The sequence below is a fragment of the Arvicola amphibius genome, chromosome 2 (assembly GCF_903992535.2).
Source record: "Arvicola amphibius chromosome 2, mArvAmp1.2, whole genome shotgun sequence".
Taxonomy (NCBI): domain Eukaryota; kingdom Metazoa; phylum Chordata; class Mammalia; order Rodentia; family Cricetidae; genus Arvicola; species Arvicola amphibius.
The window spans coordinates 121,857,741-121,878,174 of NC_052048.2; the positions used below are offsets into that span (position 1 = coordinate 121,857,741).

Below are 20,434 nucleotides of genomic sequence, written 5' to 3' on the forward strand. Positions count from 1 at the left end.
CTGAACGTTGGGGTCTCTGTAAGAACCAGCTAGCTGCTATTGCAGGAAGTGACCACCAGCAAAATCAGCAGCAAAATCTAATAAAGGGTAAACATGGACGACGTCGCCAGTTGGTCAGGGCTCCCAGCTTGTAGACCACGCCAAAGAGATCCCGATGGTTAGATAAGCTGTGTTCTTCAGAAGAGGAAGTCATAGAGACAGAATCTACAGTTTGCTGCCTCACTCGATCCGGGACAGCCTCTTCAACAGGTTTAAATTATTATCTGGGGGAGGGTGACTTGGTTTACAGGGGACTGCTAATGAGGGAAGGGGCCGTCAGCAATTCTACACAATTCTCCTACTCAAATCATCTTCTTTATTTGTTTGTTTTGCTTTCTGAGATAAGGTTTCTCTGCTTAGTCCTGGCTATCCTGGAACTCGCTTTGTCAACCAGGCTGGCCCCGCCCTCACAGAGATCCGCCTGCCTTCTGCCAGGTGATTAAGTGTCCTACTATTAGGTTGGTTTCAATCTTTTCACCAATCACTTCATAAAGTGCTTCGAAGGTGGCTGATAAAACAAGGTTAGCTACTGTTATGAAACTGAGAACATGTTTAGTAATCCGAAAAGCCAGGTCTTCTAAATTCAAGTCCAGTGCCCCATCACGGGACTCTACAGGGCAAGAATGACCACCAGCAGCCGGGGAGAGCTGTAGGACCACACGGCTGGAGCACACACTGCCTGTGGCACATTTAAAGGAGCTGGGGTAAACACGCCCACTTCCAGCGTTTAAGGAAGGCGTCTTAGATGGGAGTGGTGGGGGCGGGGGGGGGGGGAGAAGTACAAGGAAGCACACGTACATTTATGAAACCAGATGAAAGGGAATTCCTGACATAACCAGTTACTTGTCTGCACCACAGGGAAATGGCTACTTCCATTGGCAGAATGACATAGTCACTTGCTCTTCTTCTGTGATTTCTATTTTACTGAGCATCTATTTAAAGCCAGATACTCTGGTAGGGCCACTTTCATCAACAAGGGCGTGAATTCATCTCCATGATGGGCTAGTCTCTCCAGCCACATCCCTTGGTCATCCCTCCAGCACTCTGGTACAGCAGGAGAGAAAGAAGTAAGTTCACTTACCTGGCCTGCTAGGTTGAAGTAAGAATGGTTGGTCAGATTAACCGGTGTGGTCTGGCTGGCCTGTGCTCTGTAGTTGATTTCAAGCTCCCCACCATTCAGGGTGTATGTCACCCAGACTTTCAGCTCTCCAGGGTAGCCTTCCTCACCATCTGGACTGACTCGAGAGAACTGGACACCATTGGACAACACCTGAGGGGTCCACAGGACCTAGGAAGAAGTGTTTAAAGCTGCTTAGTCACTCCAGTCCCCGCCGAAATGCCACATTTCAATATTTAAAGAGCAGAGTCTAGAAAGGGAGCCTGTTAGGCAGAGATAAAGGCTTTTGGATAATAGTCTGGAGCTTTGCCCACCTAACACTGCTTTAAACAGGAAGAAGGTGGCTTTTGGGAGAGAACATTTTCTCCTTTATCCACTTGCATTTCCTATATGTTCTTCTCCTAACTGTATATTATGTATTTATGTGTCTGTTTTTCTTTGTTCTTCTTTTGAGAGCTTGTTTGGAGGTTCTAGCAGGGGCGCGAAGCTACTCGTATACCCTTGACCGAAGACCGGTCCTCCTCTATTGGGGGAAGGTCGTCCTCTTCGACTGAGCGCACAGGTTTGGGAGGGACGCACATGGAGCGGTGAGGGAGGAAGGGGACACCCGCCTAGCCAGCCAGATCAGCCAAATCAACCCTGGAGATCAACGGGGTGACAGATGTTGCAGCCAGATCACCCTCACATTCTCTGCTCTTCTTTAGATTCACAGCCCCCATCCCCAAGTCCTGGCTGTCATGGAACTCACTCTGTAGACCGGGCTGGCCTCAAACTCAGACACTCGCCTGCCTCTGCCTCCTGACTGCTGCGATTAAAGGTGTGTTCCACCATCGCCTGGTTTGACAAGTATTTTAATCTGACAAACAGAAGACATTAAAACCTACTTATAATATTTAAAGATAGAGGATCTCTAAGTTTGAGTCACTAGGTCTACAGGTCCAGCTTAGGAGGTAAAGGAAATAGTGGAGAACTGGAAGCTGGTGAAGATGGAGCTGAGGAGGGGCCAGGTTCCAGCCCCAGTATGTAGCGGAACTTTGAAGCTTCGGCCACATGGCTCTGGCTTTGGAGTCAAGGATGGAAGAAAGGAGTTATGGAATCTTTCTCCTCAAATAAGGAAAGCCACAGATGCCAGGAAAGTGTGAGGGGTGTGTCCCAGAATGTGTCCTCCACAATGGAGGCCTAGAGAGGCCATCATTGTTCGAAGCTGTGATGGTGATGCCTGGATTGCCTTGGAGACTCCAAGATGCTGAAGATGCTAGAGTCGTGGTATACCTGCCAAGGAAAGTTGCTACCAGGGCATGGAACCAGCTCAAGAGACGGAAGTGTGTTGAAGTCAGCAAAGATGAAAGGAATTGAAGATCTGAAGAGCATTTTGATATCAGACATGGAGATGCAGAATTTGGAGTTTGCCCAGCTAGTTTTTGGTCTTGCTTTTGTCCAGTATTTCCTCACTATTCTCCCTTCCCTCCGTTTTGGAATGGTAATGGATTTACTGTGCCATTTTATGTTATCTTTTTTTCAATTTTGACTTTATAGGGGATTAGAGTTAAGAGATTGCACAAATCTCAGAAGAGACTTTGAATTTAAGACTTTTAAATAAGTATGAAACTGTTATAGACTATGGGGAGGGGACTTTTGATTCGGGCTGAATTCATTTTTGCGTTATGATATGGCTACAAGTCTGTGGGGCTCAGGGAGTGGATGTGGTAGTTTGAAAGCAGTGGCCACCGTAGGAAGTGGCATTATGGTGTTTGGCTTTGTTTGAGTAGCTGTCGCATTGTTGGGTGAAGTGTGTCACTGTGGGAGTGTTCTTTGAGGTCTCCATTGCTCAGGCTATACTCAGTGTGACACAGAGTTGCTTCTGCTGCCTGTGAACCAAGATGTAAAACTCTCAGCTCCTTCTCCAGCACCATGTCTGCCTGCACGACACCTGCCATGGTGATAATGGACCACGCCTCTGAAACTGTAAGCCAGCCCCAATTAAATGTTTTTCTTTATAAAATAACTAACTAACTAGATAAAGATAATCTTGGGACCAGGAATATAGCTCAGTTGGCAGAGTGCTTGCCTAGCATGCATAAAACCCTGGGTTCAATTTCTAGACCCACACAAATCCTGACATGATAATGCATGACTATGATCTCAACATTTGGTAGGCAGAAGCAAGAGGATCAAGAGTTCAATGTAATCCTCAGCTCTTAGAAAGTTTGTGACCAGCCTGGGCTGTATGAGATACTATGTTCAAAAACAAGAACTTAACCCTTTTCTACTAAGGTTGTTTTTATTATTATTATTATTATTATTATTATTTTGATTTTTTTCGAGACAGGGTTTCTCTGCAGCTTTTTTAGAGCCTGTCCTGGAGCTAGCTCTTGTAGACCAGGCTGGTCTTGAACTCACAGAGATCCGCCTGCCTCTGCCTCCCGAGTGCTGGGATTAAAGGCATGCGTCACCACCGCCCGGCTATTATTATTATTATTATTATATTATTATTATTATTATTATTATTATTATTATTATTTTGGTGTTGGAACCCGGGGCCTTGCACATGCTAGGCAAATGCTCTCCTACTGAGTGACACCCTCAACAGCTCCATCAATATTTATTCTAAATACTCTGAGGTTGGCTATGCTCCCTGAGAAGAGTTTAAAGCAAATAGCTAGCGTGCTTATTCTGTTTTGAAGAGTTACAATCCACAAGACAGGGGTCCCAATTTAGGAACCAGTGTGTCCCTTACTCAGTGTATGGCTTTGGACAACAACCTTTCCTTAAAACAGAGGTACTGAAAAAGTTATCTTGAAGAGGTCTTCTTATTCTAGCAACCACGATTCTAAGAGCAGTAATAACTACGGAGAAGTTCCCTGAAAGTTTGCTTTTGCAAACAGAAACAGGAATCCTGGGTTCACAGTGGAGCCTCTCAGCTTTGTCCAGGAGTCCTAAGCTCACACATCTAGTAAAGGGAAACCCAACATTTACCATGTGCCCATTATGAGCCCCCCTGGCTAGCTACTTCACAGGGGCTGTCTCACCATCTCAAAGGAGACTTGCAGGAGACACTGTCATCCAACAGCCAGAGAACTAAAGTTCAGAACAAAAAAAAGGAAGCCTGTTACATGTGTCATTTTTTTAAAAAGAAAAAGAAATTCCCCAAATTGATAAACTGTTCCCTGCAGGTTACCTGGACAGCAACAGTGAACTGGATCCAGAACGTGTGCCTGCTCCCTGTCCTACAAATATCAGAATTAACTGGCCAGAGTCATTCCTATGGAGTTTGGGGTGGCTCCTAAAGGGCTGAAGTGTGCTGAGTGCTCCTGGCTGCTCATCTGTTTTGCATAAGCCACCCTAAGTAAAGGATTTAGTTTCACCAGGTGGAAGTCAACCATGAGCCCTGGCCATTTCTTATAGTCCCAACTAATTTTGTTATCTCAGTATTGAGTTCAGTGGAGTCAGGTTGCCTGTTTCTACCTCCCACATTGCAGGACAGAGAAGAGCCCTAGAATACTTCATGATTTAAAGGAGGTGAGGGTGCAATCTTGCTTAAAATCCAACATGTCATGAGTGCTAGAGCTGGGCTTCAAACGCCAGTCTAGCTGCCTATGCGAGTCCACATTTTGGTTTCAGTAAATGTGCTGTTTAAATTTACATTTAAGAAATATTTATTGCCAGGCAGTGGTGGTGCATGCTTTTAATCCCAGCACTTGGGAGGCAGAGGCAGGCAAATCTGAGTTAGAGGCCAGCCTGGCCTATAGAGTGAGTTCCAGGATGGATAGGGGCTACACAGAGAAACCCTGTCTCAAAAAACAAAAACAAAACAAAACAAAAAACCGCAAACAAATTTAATTTTTAAAAATGTACGTGTTTCTGTGTGGTATATGAATAATATGCCTGTGGAACCCAGAAGAGGGTGTCAGACCTCCTGGAGCTGGAGTCAAAGGCAGTTGAGCCACCTGACGTAGTATGGGAACTAAACTTGGATTCTCTTGAAGAGCAACAAGTACTCTCTTTTCTCTCTCTCTTTCTCTCTCTCTCTTTCTCTCTCTCTCTCTCTCTGTCTCTCTCTCTCTCTCTCTCTCTCTCTTTTAAAACAGGGTCTTTCTATGCAGTTCTGGCTACCTTGGAACTCAGGCTGGCCTCAAACACACAGAGATCCGCCTGCCTCTGCCTCCTGAGTGCTTGGATTAAAGGCGTGCGTCACTATGCCCCGCCAGCTGCAGCAAGTGCTCTTAACCACTGAGCCACCTCAGCAGCCCGACTGCTGAGGAACGACTTTCTTTGAAGGAACAGGTGTAGTAGGTTTAGGTTTAGAATGGCCTTGAACATGTGACCTCTTGCCTCTCCCTCTTCATCATTTCCTACTGGCATACATAACTGGCCATATCTCCATTTTTAACAGAACAGTTAAATGAAACCTGTCATTCCAAATAGAGTTCAAAGTTAATAACCTGTAGACCAGAGGAATAGCCCACGAGGCCAGGTCTTGTCTGTTCAGCTTCCAGCAGGGTCTGCTCTTATCCAATGTGCATTTGACAGGACCGGGAGCCCAGCAGGGGTGAAGGCCTCTGTATTCCCCACAGTGAAAGCAGCAACATTGAGAACAAATTCACTGAGATCGGATGACACCCTAACTCCCAGAAATGGAGAACTTTCAAGGTATTCTAAATAGACCGCCTAGGGGCTGGAGAGTTGGCTCAGTAGTTAAGAGCAGTTGTTGCTCCTGCAGAGAACCCAAGTTCAATTCCCAGCACCCACATTATGGCTCACAACCATCCATAATTCAAGTCCCAGAGGACCCGATACCCCTTTCCAGGCATTCAGGGCACAGGCATAAAACTAAACAAGGAATCCTAGGGGTGATAAGACAGATCTGTGGGCAACAGCATTTGCATGGCAAGGTGGCACTGTGAGCAATAGCACTTGCATGTAAGCCTGACAACCTGAGCTCCACTCCTAGAACCCACAGTGTAAGGGAAGAATGGATTTCTTTGTTCGTTCTTTCTTTCTTTCTTTCTCTTTTTCTTTTTCTTTTTTTTTTTTTTTTGGTTTTTCGAGGCAGGGTTTCTCTGTAGCTTTTTGGAGTCTGTCCTGGAACTAGCGCTTGTAGACAAGGCTGGCCTCGAACTCACAGAGATCCGCCTGCCTCTGCCTCCCGAGTGCTGGAATCAAAGTCATGGCCACCACTGCCTGGTGAGAATGGATTTCTAAAAGTTGTCCTATGACCTTCACATGCACAGCACGCACGCACACACACACACACACACACACACACACACACACGTACATACACTCAAGCATCCATGAGCACAGACAGACACACACAAAGACACACACACAAAGATATATACACACACATAAGCACACAAAGCAAATGAAAATTTTAAAAAAATTAAGGAAGCCTATACATGTGTAACTTTAAGAAAAAAGGGCTGGAGAGAGGGCTCAGAGGTTAAAAGCGCTGACTGCTCCTCCAGAGGTCCTGAGTTCAATTCCCAGCAAGCACACGGAGGTTCACAACTATCTGTAATGAGATCTGGTGCCCTCTTCTGGCCTGCAGGCATACATGCAGACAGAAAACTGTATACAAAAAAAAAAGGTCCGGTGGTGGTGTGTGGCACATGCCTTTAGTCTCAGCACTTGGGAGGCGGATCTCTGTGAATTTGAGGCTAGCCTGAGCTACAGAGTGAGTTCTAGGACAGGCTCCATAGCTTCTGAGAAACCCTGTCTCAAAAAAAAAAAAAAAAAAAAACTGTAAGAAAAAAAAAATCCCCAAATGGAAAGTTTTAGGAATTAAATGTTTGAAATAGAATGTTTTTGCCTGGCCACCTAGATTTTTGACCTTTAGAGAAAGTGCACAATGGAAATATTTTTATTATCCGCAGCTAAGTGCGATTCCTGTCCAGGGAAGGGCTTCCTGACCCTGAGTTTCCACAGTCTAGAAACCTCACATCCTTAGTATTTCTTGTACTATTTCTAGTCCTGTCAGGACGCAACATTCATTAAAAGAAAAGTGAGATATAAATAGAAAAAGCACATTATCTCCGAACTAAATTATTCATTTACTGTTGAGATCAAATAAAGAATAAAGCATCAAGTTCAACAGCGCTGCTCATGTTACTACTGTATTAAAACTTCCCGCCCCAAACTTCAGTGGCTCCAAAAAGCCTTTTCTCCCTTCACAATCACTCTCTAGACATCCACAGATGGATGGATGCTATCTGCTCCTCGAGGGCAGTTCAAATCCCACCACCCCCATCCTATGCACCTGTTCACTTCCGGCATTCTGCTCTACCTGCTGCACTGCAGGATCCTATAACAGATCCGGAAGGGGCGGGCCGTCCTTGAAACCTCAGGAATCTAAGCCCCTTAGGTTCCCTGGTGCCCAAAAGGGACTCCCTCCTCCACTAAAGGACATTGCTGTTATTGGAATGTGTCGCTCAGAAGTTTTGTCTGTTGGAGACTTGGTATTTGAGGTAGAGCACCTGATGGGTGGTTAGGACGAGGTGACGTCATGATAGTGAGCACAGCCCCCGCCCCAGGCTGGTTTCAGTGGCTTTAGAATAAGAGGAAGAAAGACCTGAGCTGTCACGATTATTCTGAGAGGCCTCTTCCATGTCAGGACGAAGCAAAGGGAGAAAGAGCCGACATCTGAAACAAAGCCAAAGGCTGCTGCCATGCTCCCGAGAGCCGGCATCTGAGACAAAGCCAAAGGCTGGTGCCATGCTCCCGAGAGCCGGCATCTGAGACAAAGCCAAAGGCTGGTGCCATGCTCCCGAGAGCCGGCATCTGAGACAAAAACCAAAGGCTGCTGCCATTCTCTTGAACTCCCAGTTGCCAGGAACATGAGCTAATTTAGACCTCTCTTAACAAACTTCCTGGTTGGTATACTCAGTTGTACCCATATAAATGTTCAGAGGCAGGATTAAGGGGATGTATTTCAGCTGGCAGAGTGACTACCTGGCATGCATGAGGCTCTGGGTTCAGTCCCCATCACCACATAAAACTGGTGATTCCTGGGCTGCAGAGACAGCTCAGAAGCTAAGACTGTTGGGTGCTCTTGCACCGTACCCAAGTTTGTTTCCTAGGTCCCGCATCTTGCAGCTCACAACTGCCAGTAACTGTAGCCCTTAGGCACAAGCACGCACACACATGCGCATGCACACACACACACACACACGTACATGTACACTCACACATGCACATGCACACTCACACACACATGCACACTCTCAAATGCACATTCACACACACATGCACATTTGCACAAAAATAGATAATAAAATAAATCTTTAAAAAAAAAACAAATTAGCGATTCCAGAAATGGGAACTAGAGAAAGGAGGATCATGAATTCAAGATTATTCTCAGCCACACAGCCAGTTCAAGGCCAGCATGGGATACATGAGATCCTGTCAGGAAAAAAAAAGAAAAGAAAGAAAGAAATGAAAATGTAGGGAGGCAGACAGATATGCACTTACTATTTGTGTTTGTAAAGGGAATATGTGTTTGTGTCAATGAATAACACAGAAAATACAAAGGAATAGAAGGAGGAATAAGCTAGAACAAGTTGCTGTTTTGAGGCCCCTCTGAAGATCCCTGTCCCAACCAAGGCTGGGTCCAGCTTCCTCTGGGTTGAGGTTTGCTCACAGACCTGGCATCTTCTGGCAATCCTCAGCCCTAACAGTGGGGGAACTGACACTTCCCTCTATGGTCTGCTCTTCCCAGTGTGAGCAGCACCTCGCCAAGGAAAGGGAACCAACGAGGTAGTCTGGTTCTAGGACAGGAAGCTGCTGACAGAAGTGGGGGAAACAGAGGGCAACCAACTTCCTCCAGCAGAGAAGGAACGGCGGCTTTGAACCGCCACCCACGTTCTCATCTTCTCCCGCTAACGTCTAGAAAGTAACCTAAGCTGTGTGACCCAAAGGAAAGTTACCTCGGAGGCTTTCTCCCTCACAGCCCAGAACAAGACTGGCTAGAGTCACTGGCCACAGAGGCGCTGGGAAGCACAAGGCAAGGATTTCTCTATCACCGGGAAGCTGCTTGATCCACTTGCCTTCCTGACCGTGTTTCCCAGGGATTTGGGAGTCCTGATTTAGAAAGGCAGGCCTGGGTATCCTACTAAGAGATGTGTAACTTTTTGGGGCCTCAGAGGTCACATTTGGTAATCATACATGGTTTTTACAGTACTAGAGAAAATAGGTGCAAATGCCTGTGCAATAAGTCATAGGAATAATCATTAACCCTTATGTTTCTGAAACCCAGCTCCCTGAGGCTAACACTGTGTAAGCCACACTCCTTTCGTCCCAGGCTGTCAAAGGCTGGAACCCACAACCTCTTCCTGGATCCCTCTACCACATGAGTGTTCCAGAGCCTGGGATTATGTCTGTCAAATATAGGCTTGCAGGGACTTTGAAGTGTGCCATGAGGGGGCCCTGTCACATGCTCAACTCACCTTGTCAAACCCTCTGAATCCTCCATGGAGACTGTTGGGCTCTCTGTTGATGGGCAGGTGGTACTCCTTCCCATCCACCGTGAACCTTCCTTTGGCAATTCGGTTGGCTACCCTCCCAACCACTGCTCCAAAGTAGGGCTGCTTCTGCAGGTAACCTGTACAGACAGACAGTGCATAAAACCATCATTTTTGTTTTTGTTTGGTTTTTGAGATAGGGTTTCTTTGTATAACAGCCATAGCTGTTCTGGAACTAGCTCTTGTAGACCAGGCTGGCCTCGAACTCACAGAGATCCACCTGCCTCTGCCTCCCAAGTGCTGGGATTAAAGGCAAGCGCCACCACCGCCCGGCTACATACACATTTTTTTTTTTTTTACCTCAAGAATACCACACAATTAGCAAATAGAAGAAGATTTTATACAAATGAATTCAAAGTGATTTTTTTTTAAAAAAAGAGAGTTTTGATTTTTTTTTTTTTTTTTGAGACAGGGTTTTTCTGTGTAGCCCTGGCTAATCTCAAACTCAGAATCCTGGATGCTGGGATTAAAGGTATACGTCACCACCAACTGCTTATCCTAAGTTTTGAGATCTGCCCATCCCTAACATAGCTATCTACCATATTTCTCTTGATAGCTATAAGGTATCCTGATGAGAATAAACTATTATTGACTTTTGGGCAAGTACTATCAAAAGCAAAGTAGCATTGTTGCAATTATGACTTTGAACATAAGTATATTGTAGCGTTTTCCACTTCTTTATGTTCCTCTGTTCTTGGTTTACAACAGAAAATATTACGGATTTTTTGCTGACAATTTTTTGTTTTTCGTTTTAACAAGAAGAATACTGGTCTCCTTCCCCAAGGCTTTATACAACCACCACCACCACTTCTGATCAAGAGAGATGGGGTTCAATCTTGTACATTCTTTTTCCACAGCTGTAGGAGACTCTCAGGGTACAGACCCTGAGCAGATTAGGCCAGTTCCAGGTTCCCACTGCTCACCTGGCCTGGCACGAGCTAAACATTAACCATTTTGCAAGCTCACTGTCCTGTTTCCTTCCTTGCTAACTCATGATGCTTCTGAGTTCCACCCCAAAGATTCTGTTAACAGTCACCTAGCAATTTCTAAGTCCTGGACACCTGCTGGGTGCCCTGTGTCTCACTCTGTCATCCTCAGAATGTTGTGCAGGTGGAGATATGCTTACTAACCCCATTTTACAGAGAAGTTAAAGGATTTGCCCCCAACACCACAGAGCAATAAAACCCAGACTTGATCTTGAAAGTCTGGTTCCAGAGTTTGTGTTTCTGTTTCTCTCTTTTTCAGGCAGGATCATGTTATACAGCCTAATTGGGCCTTGTGATTCTTCTTTTTCTACCTCCCAATTGCTGGGATTATTGTATGGGCCACCACAGGCTCCCTACTCTTAAGCATAGCATTGCCGACCAGTATCCCAGCGGAGGCAGCTCCACTCAGGACACACCCTCGTAAGACATCAGAATCCACAGATGTTCACATCCTCATCGAGAACAGTGAGGCATTTGCATATAATCTATGCATATTCTCCTGAATACTTTTTTTTGGGGGGGTGCTGGGAATTGAACCCGGGTTCTCTGGAAGAGCAGCCAGTACTCTTAACCACTGTGAGCCATCTGTCCAGCTCCTCTCCCACATACTTTAATTCACAAATTACATATAATACTTAAACTTGTAAATATTACATGAACAATTACTAGGCAACAACTAGAAAAGTCTAAACACCTTTAGTACAAATGCAATCCCCTCCCCCAATAGTCTTTCTTTTCTTGCTTTATTATTATTATTATTTTACGTGTGTGTGTGTGTGTGTGTGTGTGTGTGTGTGTGTGTGTGTGTGTGTCCAAGGAAGCCAAAAGAGGACCTTACAACTGCCTGGAGCTAGTCACAGGCAATTATGAGCCATCAATGTTGCTCTGGAAATTGAACTTGCGTCCTTTGAAGAAAAACAAATGTTCCCAGCTGCTGAGCCATCTCTCAATCCTGCCCTTCCTTCCTTCTTCCTTCCTTTCTTCTTCCTTCCTTCCTTCCTTCCCTCCTTCCTTCCTTCCTTCTTTCCTCCCTCCCTTCCTTGGCAGGACCTTACTCTGTACATGGTACAAGTCCTGCACTAGGCTCCCAAGTGCTGGCATTATAGAGATGGGACACTGGGACTATCTCTCCCAAATGTTTTTAATACATGGTTGGTGGAATCAATAGGTACCAAGGGAAGACTATATTTGGAAGACCTTTTCTTGGTCTGAAATTGTTTGGCTGTATCTGTTTTTCAGAGAAACCTAACATACGCACATGGAGTCCCACTCCACGCTGTGCCAGGTGTTAGAGCCATGTGTGAGAAAGCAAGGCCCTGCTCGTGAGTTTTTAAGAGTCCCTGCACTGGGGCCTCTTCTGACAACAGTGGCTCGGGCCCTGAAAAGAGACACACTTACCAGTTCCTTAGTTTGGATGAATCTGTAGTTTCTAAGGACTAAAGCATAAGGACCAAGAAAACATTCTTCCTGGGCTGTCTCTGGGAAACCTTTTATAGAACAAACACATCAAGTGCCATGAAGCCTTCCCATCAAATCAGGACCGTGAAAAATGACAAGCTCAGATCCTGAAGAGGGCATGACTGAAAGGGTTTTGAATTGCAGAAAATATTGTTTATCATCAAAAGGTCAAAGTTCTGCGGTATAGCTAAGAATGCTTAGGGAACCCAACTGCCAGGTTGCAAGTTTGTCCTGGTTCTGGAATCAGAATAAATTACTAAATACTTAATGGTGTGGTGTGGGACACCCTTCTGTATGCTGTGAATATGTTTTATTACTATTGGTTAACAAAGAAACTGCTCTGGCCTATGATGGCAGAATACAGCCAGATGAAAAAGCCAAACTGAATATAGGGAGAAAGAAGGTGGAGTCGAGGGAGATGCAAGCAGCCACTGGAGAAGCAAGATGTAAGGTAACAGCCACAAGCCTCATGGTAAAATATAAACTAATAGAAATGGATTAATTTAAGTTATAAGAACTAATTCATAATAAGCATGAGCTAATAGGCCTAACAGTATGTAATTATTATTAAGCCTCTGAGTGGTTGTTTTAAAACCGGCTGTGGGACCCGGAGGAACAAGAGACCTCCAGTTATAACGGTGGGACACAGCCTTTCTACCCCCATGCTACCCAATCAGACAGCCTACGACTTTGCCAGTCAGAAGGAAAATTACTCCCTGCTTCCTCCCAAAAGCTCCCCCTACTGAACTCCTGTCTTTAGGCTGTAAGAAAACAACTTGAATTGACAGTCACTTTAATTATGCCACACACTGCCCTGTGGTGGTGGCGGCGCACGCCTTTTATCTCAGCACTTGGGAGGCAGAGGGAGGTGGATCTGTGAGTTCGAGGCCAGCCTGGTCTACATGGGAGTTCCAGGACAGCTAGCGCTGTTAAACAGAGAAACCCTGTCTCGAAATAGAGATTCAAAAAAAAAAAAAAAAAAAGATGACAGATATCTCCATGACATATTATCAGGATAATGAAAATTAAATAAATAAAAAGTCTAGCAGAGTGAAAGAAGCTACTTAGGGACAAAAGAAGGACAAGAGATGACAATGACTAACAGTTCTCTAGTTAGAGACTTTGCTCACATGGTTGGACACAGGCAGATACATACACTACAGATCTGGAGACGTTAAACAACTTGCCAAAGATCACACAGCTTTAACAAAGCATTGATTTAAATCAGGAGTCCTCAGTGTTCCAACAAGGGCAGCCTCGGGCACTTGCAGTATCTATCTTTAACCAGGACTCTTTTGTCTCCACTCCCTATTCAAAACCTAGGTTTTTGCTGTTTCCGTCTTGAAAAAGGGTCTCAGGTATCCCAAATTAACCTCGATGACGATGACCTGGCAAACACCACCATGCCTGTTTTTATGCAGCAGCAGAGATGACGTTCAAGTTGGTTTTGTTATGTTTAAGTCGGGGTTCCTCTGTGTAACTTGGCTGTCCCGGAACTAGCTCTCTGTAGAACAGGTTTGCCTCAAAAATCAGTTATTTGCCTGCTTCTGCCTCCCAAATGCTGGGATTAAAGTCGTGTGCCACCATGGAATTCAAGTCTTTAAAGCTACATGCATGTTGGGCAAGCATTTTAGCAACTGGGCTACATTCCCAGCCCTTGGACCCCGGCACTGTCTGTTTATTGCCAGTCACGTGCTCTGCTATTGAACTACATCCCCAGACTTCAAAGCATCAAGGGTATTTTTTTTTTTTTATTCTTTCATAGTGGCTCTCACAGCAGTAACAGCTGGTTATTTGGTAGTAACTGAGGTGGGGGGGCAACGAGAGGGAAGGCGTCTCACTGATTGCATGTATGGGTAGGATGTTTATACCCGTGGCTTATCAGCAAATATTCTTATCACAGGCTTCGACAGAAGTCATAATGACTATGGTGGGTCACACAAGATGATAAGAAAGCGGAGCAAAAACCCACAGGAGACATTCCTGATTTTATTTTTCAGGCTACAACTAAAAGATCATATACAATTTCCCTCTTTAGAATTCTACAGAAGAAATGTCTCATTTTCCCAGAGAGAAATTGAGCCATTCTGACCTCTGGTCATAGCTGCCAGCCAAGCAGTTTATGTAACAATCTATCTGGGAGACAGGCAGTTACAAAAGGGACATGGTTCACAGAATTACCAATGTTTGGCCTTCCTCATAGCTCAAAACAGTTCTGAGACAAGGCAAATTCTTTCACTTCAGATTACTTGCTCAGCTTGTTCATGTAAATTTATACACTCAAATTTAGAAAATTAAATTACAATTATTCATTTACTTATTTGTGTGTGTGTTTTCAGGGACTGCATGTACACCTGTGAAGGTCAGAGGCCAAGTCAGTTCTCTCCTTCTACCATGTGGGTCCTGGGAATCAGTTTCAGATTGTCAGGCTTGGCAGCAAGCACCTTTACCCAATGAGCCATTGGTCCCATTATCAGGGTCTTACTAGGTAGCACTGGCTCTCCTAGAATTTGCTATGTAGATCAGATGCCACCAAACCCACTCTAAATGTTCTTTGTTTTGTTTTGTTTTGACATATGGTTTCTCCGTGTAACAGCCGTAGTTGTCCTGGGACTCGCTGACCAGGCTAGTCTCAAACTCACAGAGACCCACCTGACTCTGCCTCTTGAGGCATTTTATACTTTCACAATTGAGATAATACACTTCCTATTGTGACATGAGCTAATGCCCATCTTCAACAACACAAAAAAAGATTCTATGAAAACCTGAACAACAGGACTTTACAAGGGGAACTAGGTTTCCTTTGCCATAATCTTGAAGACGGCTAACATCTCAGAAAGCATTGCTTAATAATCTACAAATGTTTTCCTTTCAATTTCTCTTTTGAAAATAGCTTTCCTTTCATTTTTAAAATAATTCAGTATTTTATAGCACAGGAATGAAAGTGTCCATCTTGACAGATACAGCGCCAAGAATATTTTAAAAGTTCTGGTTTGCTGAAGCTGTGATGCATTTTGATAAGAAAGTGCTATAGACCACGGTGCTCAGCCTTCCTGGCCCTTTAATACAGTTCCTCATGTTATGGTGACCCCCAAGCAAAAAAATTATTTCGTTGCTACTTCATAACTGTAATTTTGCTACTGTTATAAATCCTAATGCAAATATCTGATATTCGACCCAAAGGGGTGGTGAGCCTCATGCTGAGAACCACCGCTTTAGAGCTTTCTCAAGCACCGCAGAGCCCAACAAGAGACTGGGTAACTCTAATGCCCTTTGTCTAGAGCTTTTCTGAATAGGTGAGGATAATTCTTTCACTGAGCCTCCAATAGGCACCCCAAACTAAGATGAATAGCCTCACGACTGGTACTTCCAGGCCTGTAAAGAGACTGGTGCCCCTGGGTGGGATGTCATCTCGGCTCACATTTCACATGGATTCCCAAGAAATCTTGTGGTCTTATTTTGGGTCCAAAGACTGTCACCTCAGAAGTAAGGAGCGAGGGTGGTTGTGTGTCTCTATGGGGTGGTGGGTGCCCCCCCCCACATGGTGATGTGGCAGAGACAGATATACCAGTAGGTACCTCCCTCCACCTCTAATGCTCAGACTGGCTCTGGAATTCTACATATCAGATCCGCCCTTCACTCTCCTGTGATCTCTGTGATTTTATTTCAGCTCAGGAAAAGGCTGTGCTACCACAGAAAGGAGTGACTCAGCAAACCGGCTCTAAGGCCTCCTCCCATCCATCGCTGGACCTCTGGCCTTCCTACTTTGAAGATGTCTGTCTGGACACAGAATGAGGAATCGGGGCCCACCTTCTCCAAGTCTCCGCACCCTTCCCACCAGTCTGTCCCTTGCAACAGCCTCAACTAAATTATCAAGGAAATTCTGGTTGGGGAAACAACCAAACAAAAACCTGTTATGGAGGTTCCAGGGCAATAAAGACATAAAGACAGCCAGAGGTGATCCAACAGGAGCCCCAGCAATACTCTGACAAGGCATTTTAGCAGAAAGATGGGGAACACATCTAATTTTGCTTAAGGGGCAAATAAAAAATACATAAATAAAACAGGGTTTTCCTGTTGACCCCAAACCAAGAGCCAAATTAAACATCTGAAGAACCAAGTGGGTAGAAAGACGAGCCGAAAGGAAAACCTCAGACCTCCTCTTGCGGTACAAACTCTGTCTACACCCACCACCTAGCAGAGTAGATTCATTCTCTTTGCATCTGCCAATTTTACTTTGTTTTCTGTCTGGTTATGTGCAATGCTAAGGCAGGGCAAGATGTACACTTGCCTGCTGCAATCAACCTGACTTCACATCGTAATCGTTGGGCTAAAATCTACTCCCAGCTAAACTGCAAGTTGAGGGTGACCCTTGTCTATCTTGTTGGGTGCGTCCATTGCATTAACAGTTTTAACTGCATGAGTTAAATTAAAACTCGTGCATGGATTAAGATAAAACTGCTGGCTCTTGCCTGTGATCCCAACACTTGAGAAGTGGAAGCCTTGGCTACATAGTGAGTTAGGGGCCAGCTAGGGCAGCATGAGACCCTGTCCAAAACATAAAAAGACATGATTCGAATTGCCCAACAGATCCGAATGATTATGTCCATGTCTTAGAAGGCCTTAGACTATTGGCTTTATCCCTTCCATTAAGAATATGTTCCTGAGCAAATGGAGGACTGACCACAGTAGCCAAGCGCTCGGATGAATGTACAGAAAATCTGTATTCTGAGGCATTTCTGCCCAAGCAGGTCTCAAAGAAAATCCGATGGGTGAGGGGGGTGTAGTAGTAGCAGACGCTTGGATTTTGCTTCCTCAAAAAAAACACAAGGAAGTTAAAGGCTGCACACACCCTGTGGCCCATAGTTCGAAGATCGCTCTAAGGAGCTCGGTCTCCTTCAGCTGACTTCCTCGAGAACCGGGACTAGTCCGACTGTCTAGGGGAGGCCAAGTCCTACAGTTATTTGAATTCGATCCGATTTTTTTCCAACCACACAATCCTGTTAGCCGCTACCATTAGTCCATTCACGCGCTTCCAACTTAGACTGCCCCAAGCTTGGGGACCTCAAGTCCCGGACCCGGGGCACACAATTAGGAGCGTGTGCGGGCTTGGGGCCGTTTGGCAGCCCTGGGCAAGACGCGACCCACCTTCCAACTCGGCAAAGCCGAGCACCACGTCTGAGGCTTTCCCCTGCCTGTCTTTGACATGCAGAGCTGTGATCGTGCAGCCCCAGGAGATGATGTCCACACTCAGCTGGTCTGACCGAAGCTGGAACTTCTCCACTGTCCCTCCCCCCGAGGGCAGCTCTCCAAACACGGCTCTGGTCACCGAAACCATGGGGAAAGTTCGGGGCGCGCAGCTACTCCCTGCTGTTCAAACTCTAGCCTTGAACGCGTTTGGGATGATAAAAACTTCCCAGGAGAAGGGGAGGGATCCAGTTTAACTCCACCCCTTATTGCCTGGATTTTAGCCGAGCACCCCTCGGGGGTGGGAGGGGAAATGCCTGAAGACTTTTAAAAACTTTCCTTTGCCTGAGGTACCTGAGAAGTAAACTTTTCCAGTCACGCTTGCAGGTCTTTTCCTTCGCTAATCCTAGCTGCAGTGCATGTCGGGAAAGGTAGTCTTTAAGAAATTTGCAATTGCATCTTGGGGCGTGTAGTTTACACTAAAGCAACTATTTATTTTGCGTAGGCTCGCGGTCTCTTCTTTCCCTAGAAGGCTCCGACGAATCACCTCAGGTGGGCAGGCTCGGGGGCCGCTCCTTTACTCACTAAGCCATGCTGCCCATCCGCACGTAGTCTTTCTAAACCCCAATATCCCTGTACATCTGCACACCTTTATAAGATGCTCTGAGCTGAGCTGGTTGACTGTTAATGCTGTTTATTAATATTGGGACAATAAGACAGATACCGAGGGAATTCTGGTAACTCGTTGTTCGGGGTGCACGAAGTAGCGTGGTGCAGTAGTGATTCAGAGATGGAGAAAGTCGTTGCAGACTCCTCTGCTGGCTGATAATCTGTCTTGGTTTTCCTTTTCTTTCTTTCTTTCTTTCTTTCTTTCTTTCTTTCTTTCTTTCTTTCTTTCTTTCTTTCTTTCTTTCTTTTTTTCTTTGTCTCAAAGGATTAAGAGCTCATGAGATTGGGTCACCTGACTTTCATTCTCCAATTGAGGCAAGGCCCTCCTTATACATGTAATCCGATAGTCTCAGATTGTGTAGATATCTACCCCCTTTTGCTCCCAATGTTCAAAGCTCCTTCAAGAAGGGATTAATGGTGCTTGTTTCAGAAGAACATATATTTTTTAAAAAGGAATTAAGGAAGCATGTATTTATTGAAGTTCAGCTACCAGGTAAATGTAGGGTACTGTTTTTTTTTTTCTTTGCAAGTAAGAAGACATACTTCGGTGTGTATAGTTTGAAGACTCTGAGGTCCTTAAATTATTATCTTGCTTTAGTGTGCCTCATAATTACTTGCCTGCAATTTCTGACTCTGGGAACCTAAGGTAATAATCACAATCTTCAATTTTTACATTTATTTATGATGTGTTGAGTGTTTTGCCTGCGTGTATGTATGTATGTGCAACTCATTTGTGCTGGGTGCCAAGAGAGGTCAGAAGTGGGCGCTGAATGCCCTGGAATTGGAGTTTAAATGGTTTTGAGCCGCCATGTGGATGCTAGGAACTGGACCCCGATGCTTTGCAAGAGTGAGAAATGCTCTTCTTTGCTGGGCCATCTCCTTAGTCCCCTAAAATTTTTAATTTTAATTTTTTTGTTATGTGTAGATGTGTGTCTGAGTGTGGGTTTATGCTCGTGCATGAAGTGTCCATGGAGACCAGAAGAGGGCATCTCATCCCTTGGCACTGCCGTTGAAGTGCTTGACAGAGTGCTGGAGATCAAACTATGCACTCTGCAGGAGCGTTACTGGTTAGCTCTTAGATACCGAGCCATCTCTCCACTTGGAATCTTCACTTTTCCTCACCTCTCAGGTCGTTCTGATGTCGATTATCTGGGACTAAATTTAAAGACATACTGTTTGAACTTTCGGTGACTAACTCGCTTTTCCCAAATTAGGCTTTGATAGCCTAGCATGCTATTAGGAGCCTCAACAGAACCATGAGATAAAATACAGACACCTCTGTCTTTCAGTGATGAATCTGCGTCTCTAGAAGGTGGCTGGTTCCCCAAGGAGGAGAGGTCTGGTAGCCTAGAACCCACTCCATCTGACATACATTAGCCCATAATCCTTGTCTGTGTTAGCCATATGACGTGGTACCTTTATCAGTGAGATGTTTGGATGACAACTGCAGACTGAGTCTTTCCTCTTCCCCAAATTCTCCTGTTCTCCTCGCCCCACCTCTACTTCCTGCCTGGCTACTGGCCAATCAGTGTTTTATTAAACCAATACAAGTCCATTGTCCCACAGTACATCTCCATTCCTGCTCTTTACTTAGCCTTGGTGAGTGCAGACGCGCATCTGTGATTAGGAAATTAGGTGAACGGAGCTCATGTTCCTGTAATCAAATGCTAATAAACACTATAACTGTCTCACTCGTTTCTGTCTGTGGAATTTGAAAGAGTAGTTAGCATTCTTGCTACAAAGCCTGCATTCTCTATCAAGAAATTAGGGGAATTCTGTCAGCAAAAGAAGAAGAGCCTGCAGCAGGCTTCGGTGAAGTACGGACATATAATAACAAAAAGATCCAAACAAGTAAAATTATAGACTGTGACACACTCACACAATAACCCACAGGCACTCTGTAGGCTGCTTCATCAGAAACCCTTACAGAATCTGCAAGTCTCATCAGCCCACTTAACATGTGTGTCTGACTCATACAGAAGCCCTTTCAGCGATGCCGTGTTCGCAAAGATGCCTGAGAGCCTCTTCTGTGAGCAGGAAGACGACAGTTTTCATTTCTCGGCCTCCAGTTCTCAGTGTTCTGCCAAGCTCATGCTTCCACAGAACAAAAGGAAATGCACCCTGGGTGGCTAGCACCAAACTTCACTCCAGCCCCCGGCATCCACATACCCAAAGAGTCTGGAATGTTCGGGGGAAGCTCCATTCCAAGCCCTCTCTTCCATCTCTCTCCAAAGCCTGCTGCATCTCAGAAAGCCTGCCAACTGATGACCCCTCCCCCAGAGATCCTCAAGACCACTTCCTCAGGGTACTAAACTGCCCCCCCAAAACAGACACGTGGCTTTCCAGTCTTCCTTTCCCATCTCCTCTCTGGGAGCCTGGAAAATCATCCGGGATTTATTAATTAAATTAAATTTAAACCCGGACTCTTTCTAATTCGGTTTGATTTTGGTCTGATTGGC

General features: G+C 45.2%; 1 protein-coding gene across 1 annotated transcript in view; it reads right to left on the reverse strand.

Annotated features, from left to right (window-relative positions):
• The window catches only part of Galm (galactose mutarotase), a 60,479-nt gene extending 42,805 nt beyond the window's left edge, over positions 1-17,674 (reverse strand). The window contains exons 1-3 of the mRNA XM_038318105.2: positions 17,268-17,674; positions 9,601-9,755; positions 1,121-1,327 (exon numbers count right to left, since the gene is read on the reverse strand). Of these exons, the coding sequence (XP_038174033.1) occupies positions 1,121-1,327; positions 9,601-9,755; positions 17,268-17,457 (552 nt within the window). The 5' untranslated portion in view covers positions 17,458-17,674. The remainder of the gene's footprint in view (positions 1-1,120; positions 1,328-9,600; positions 9,756-17,267) is intronic.
• Positions 17,675-20,434: the final 2,760 nt, after the last annotated feature.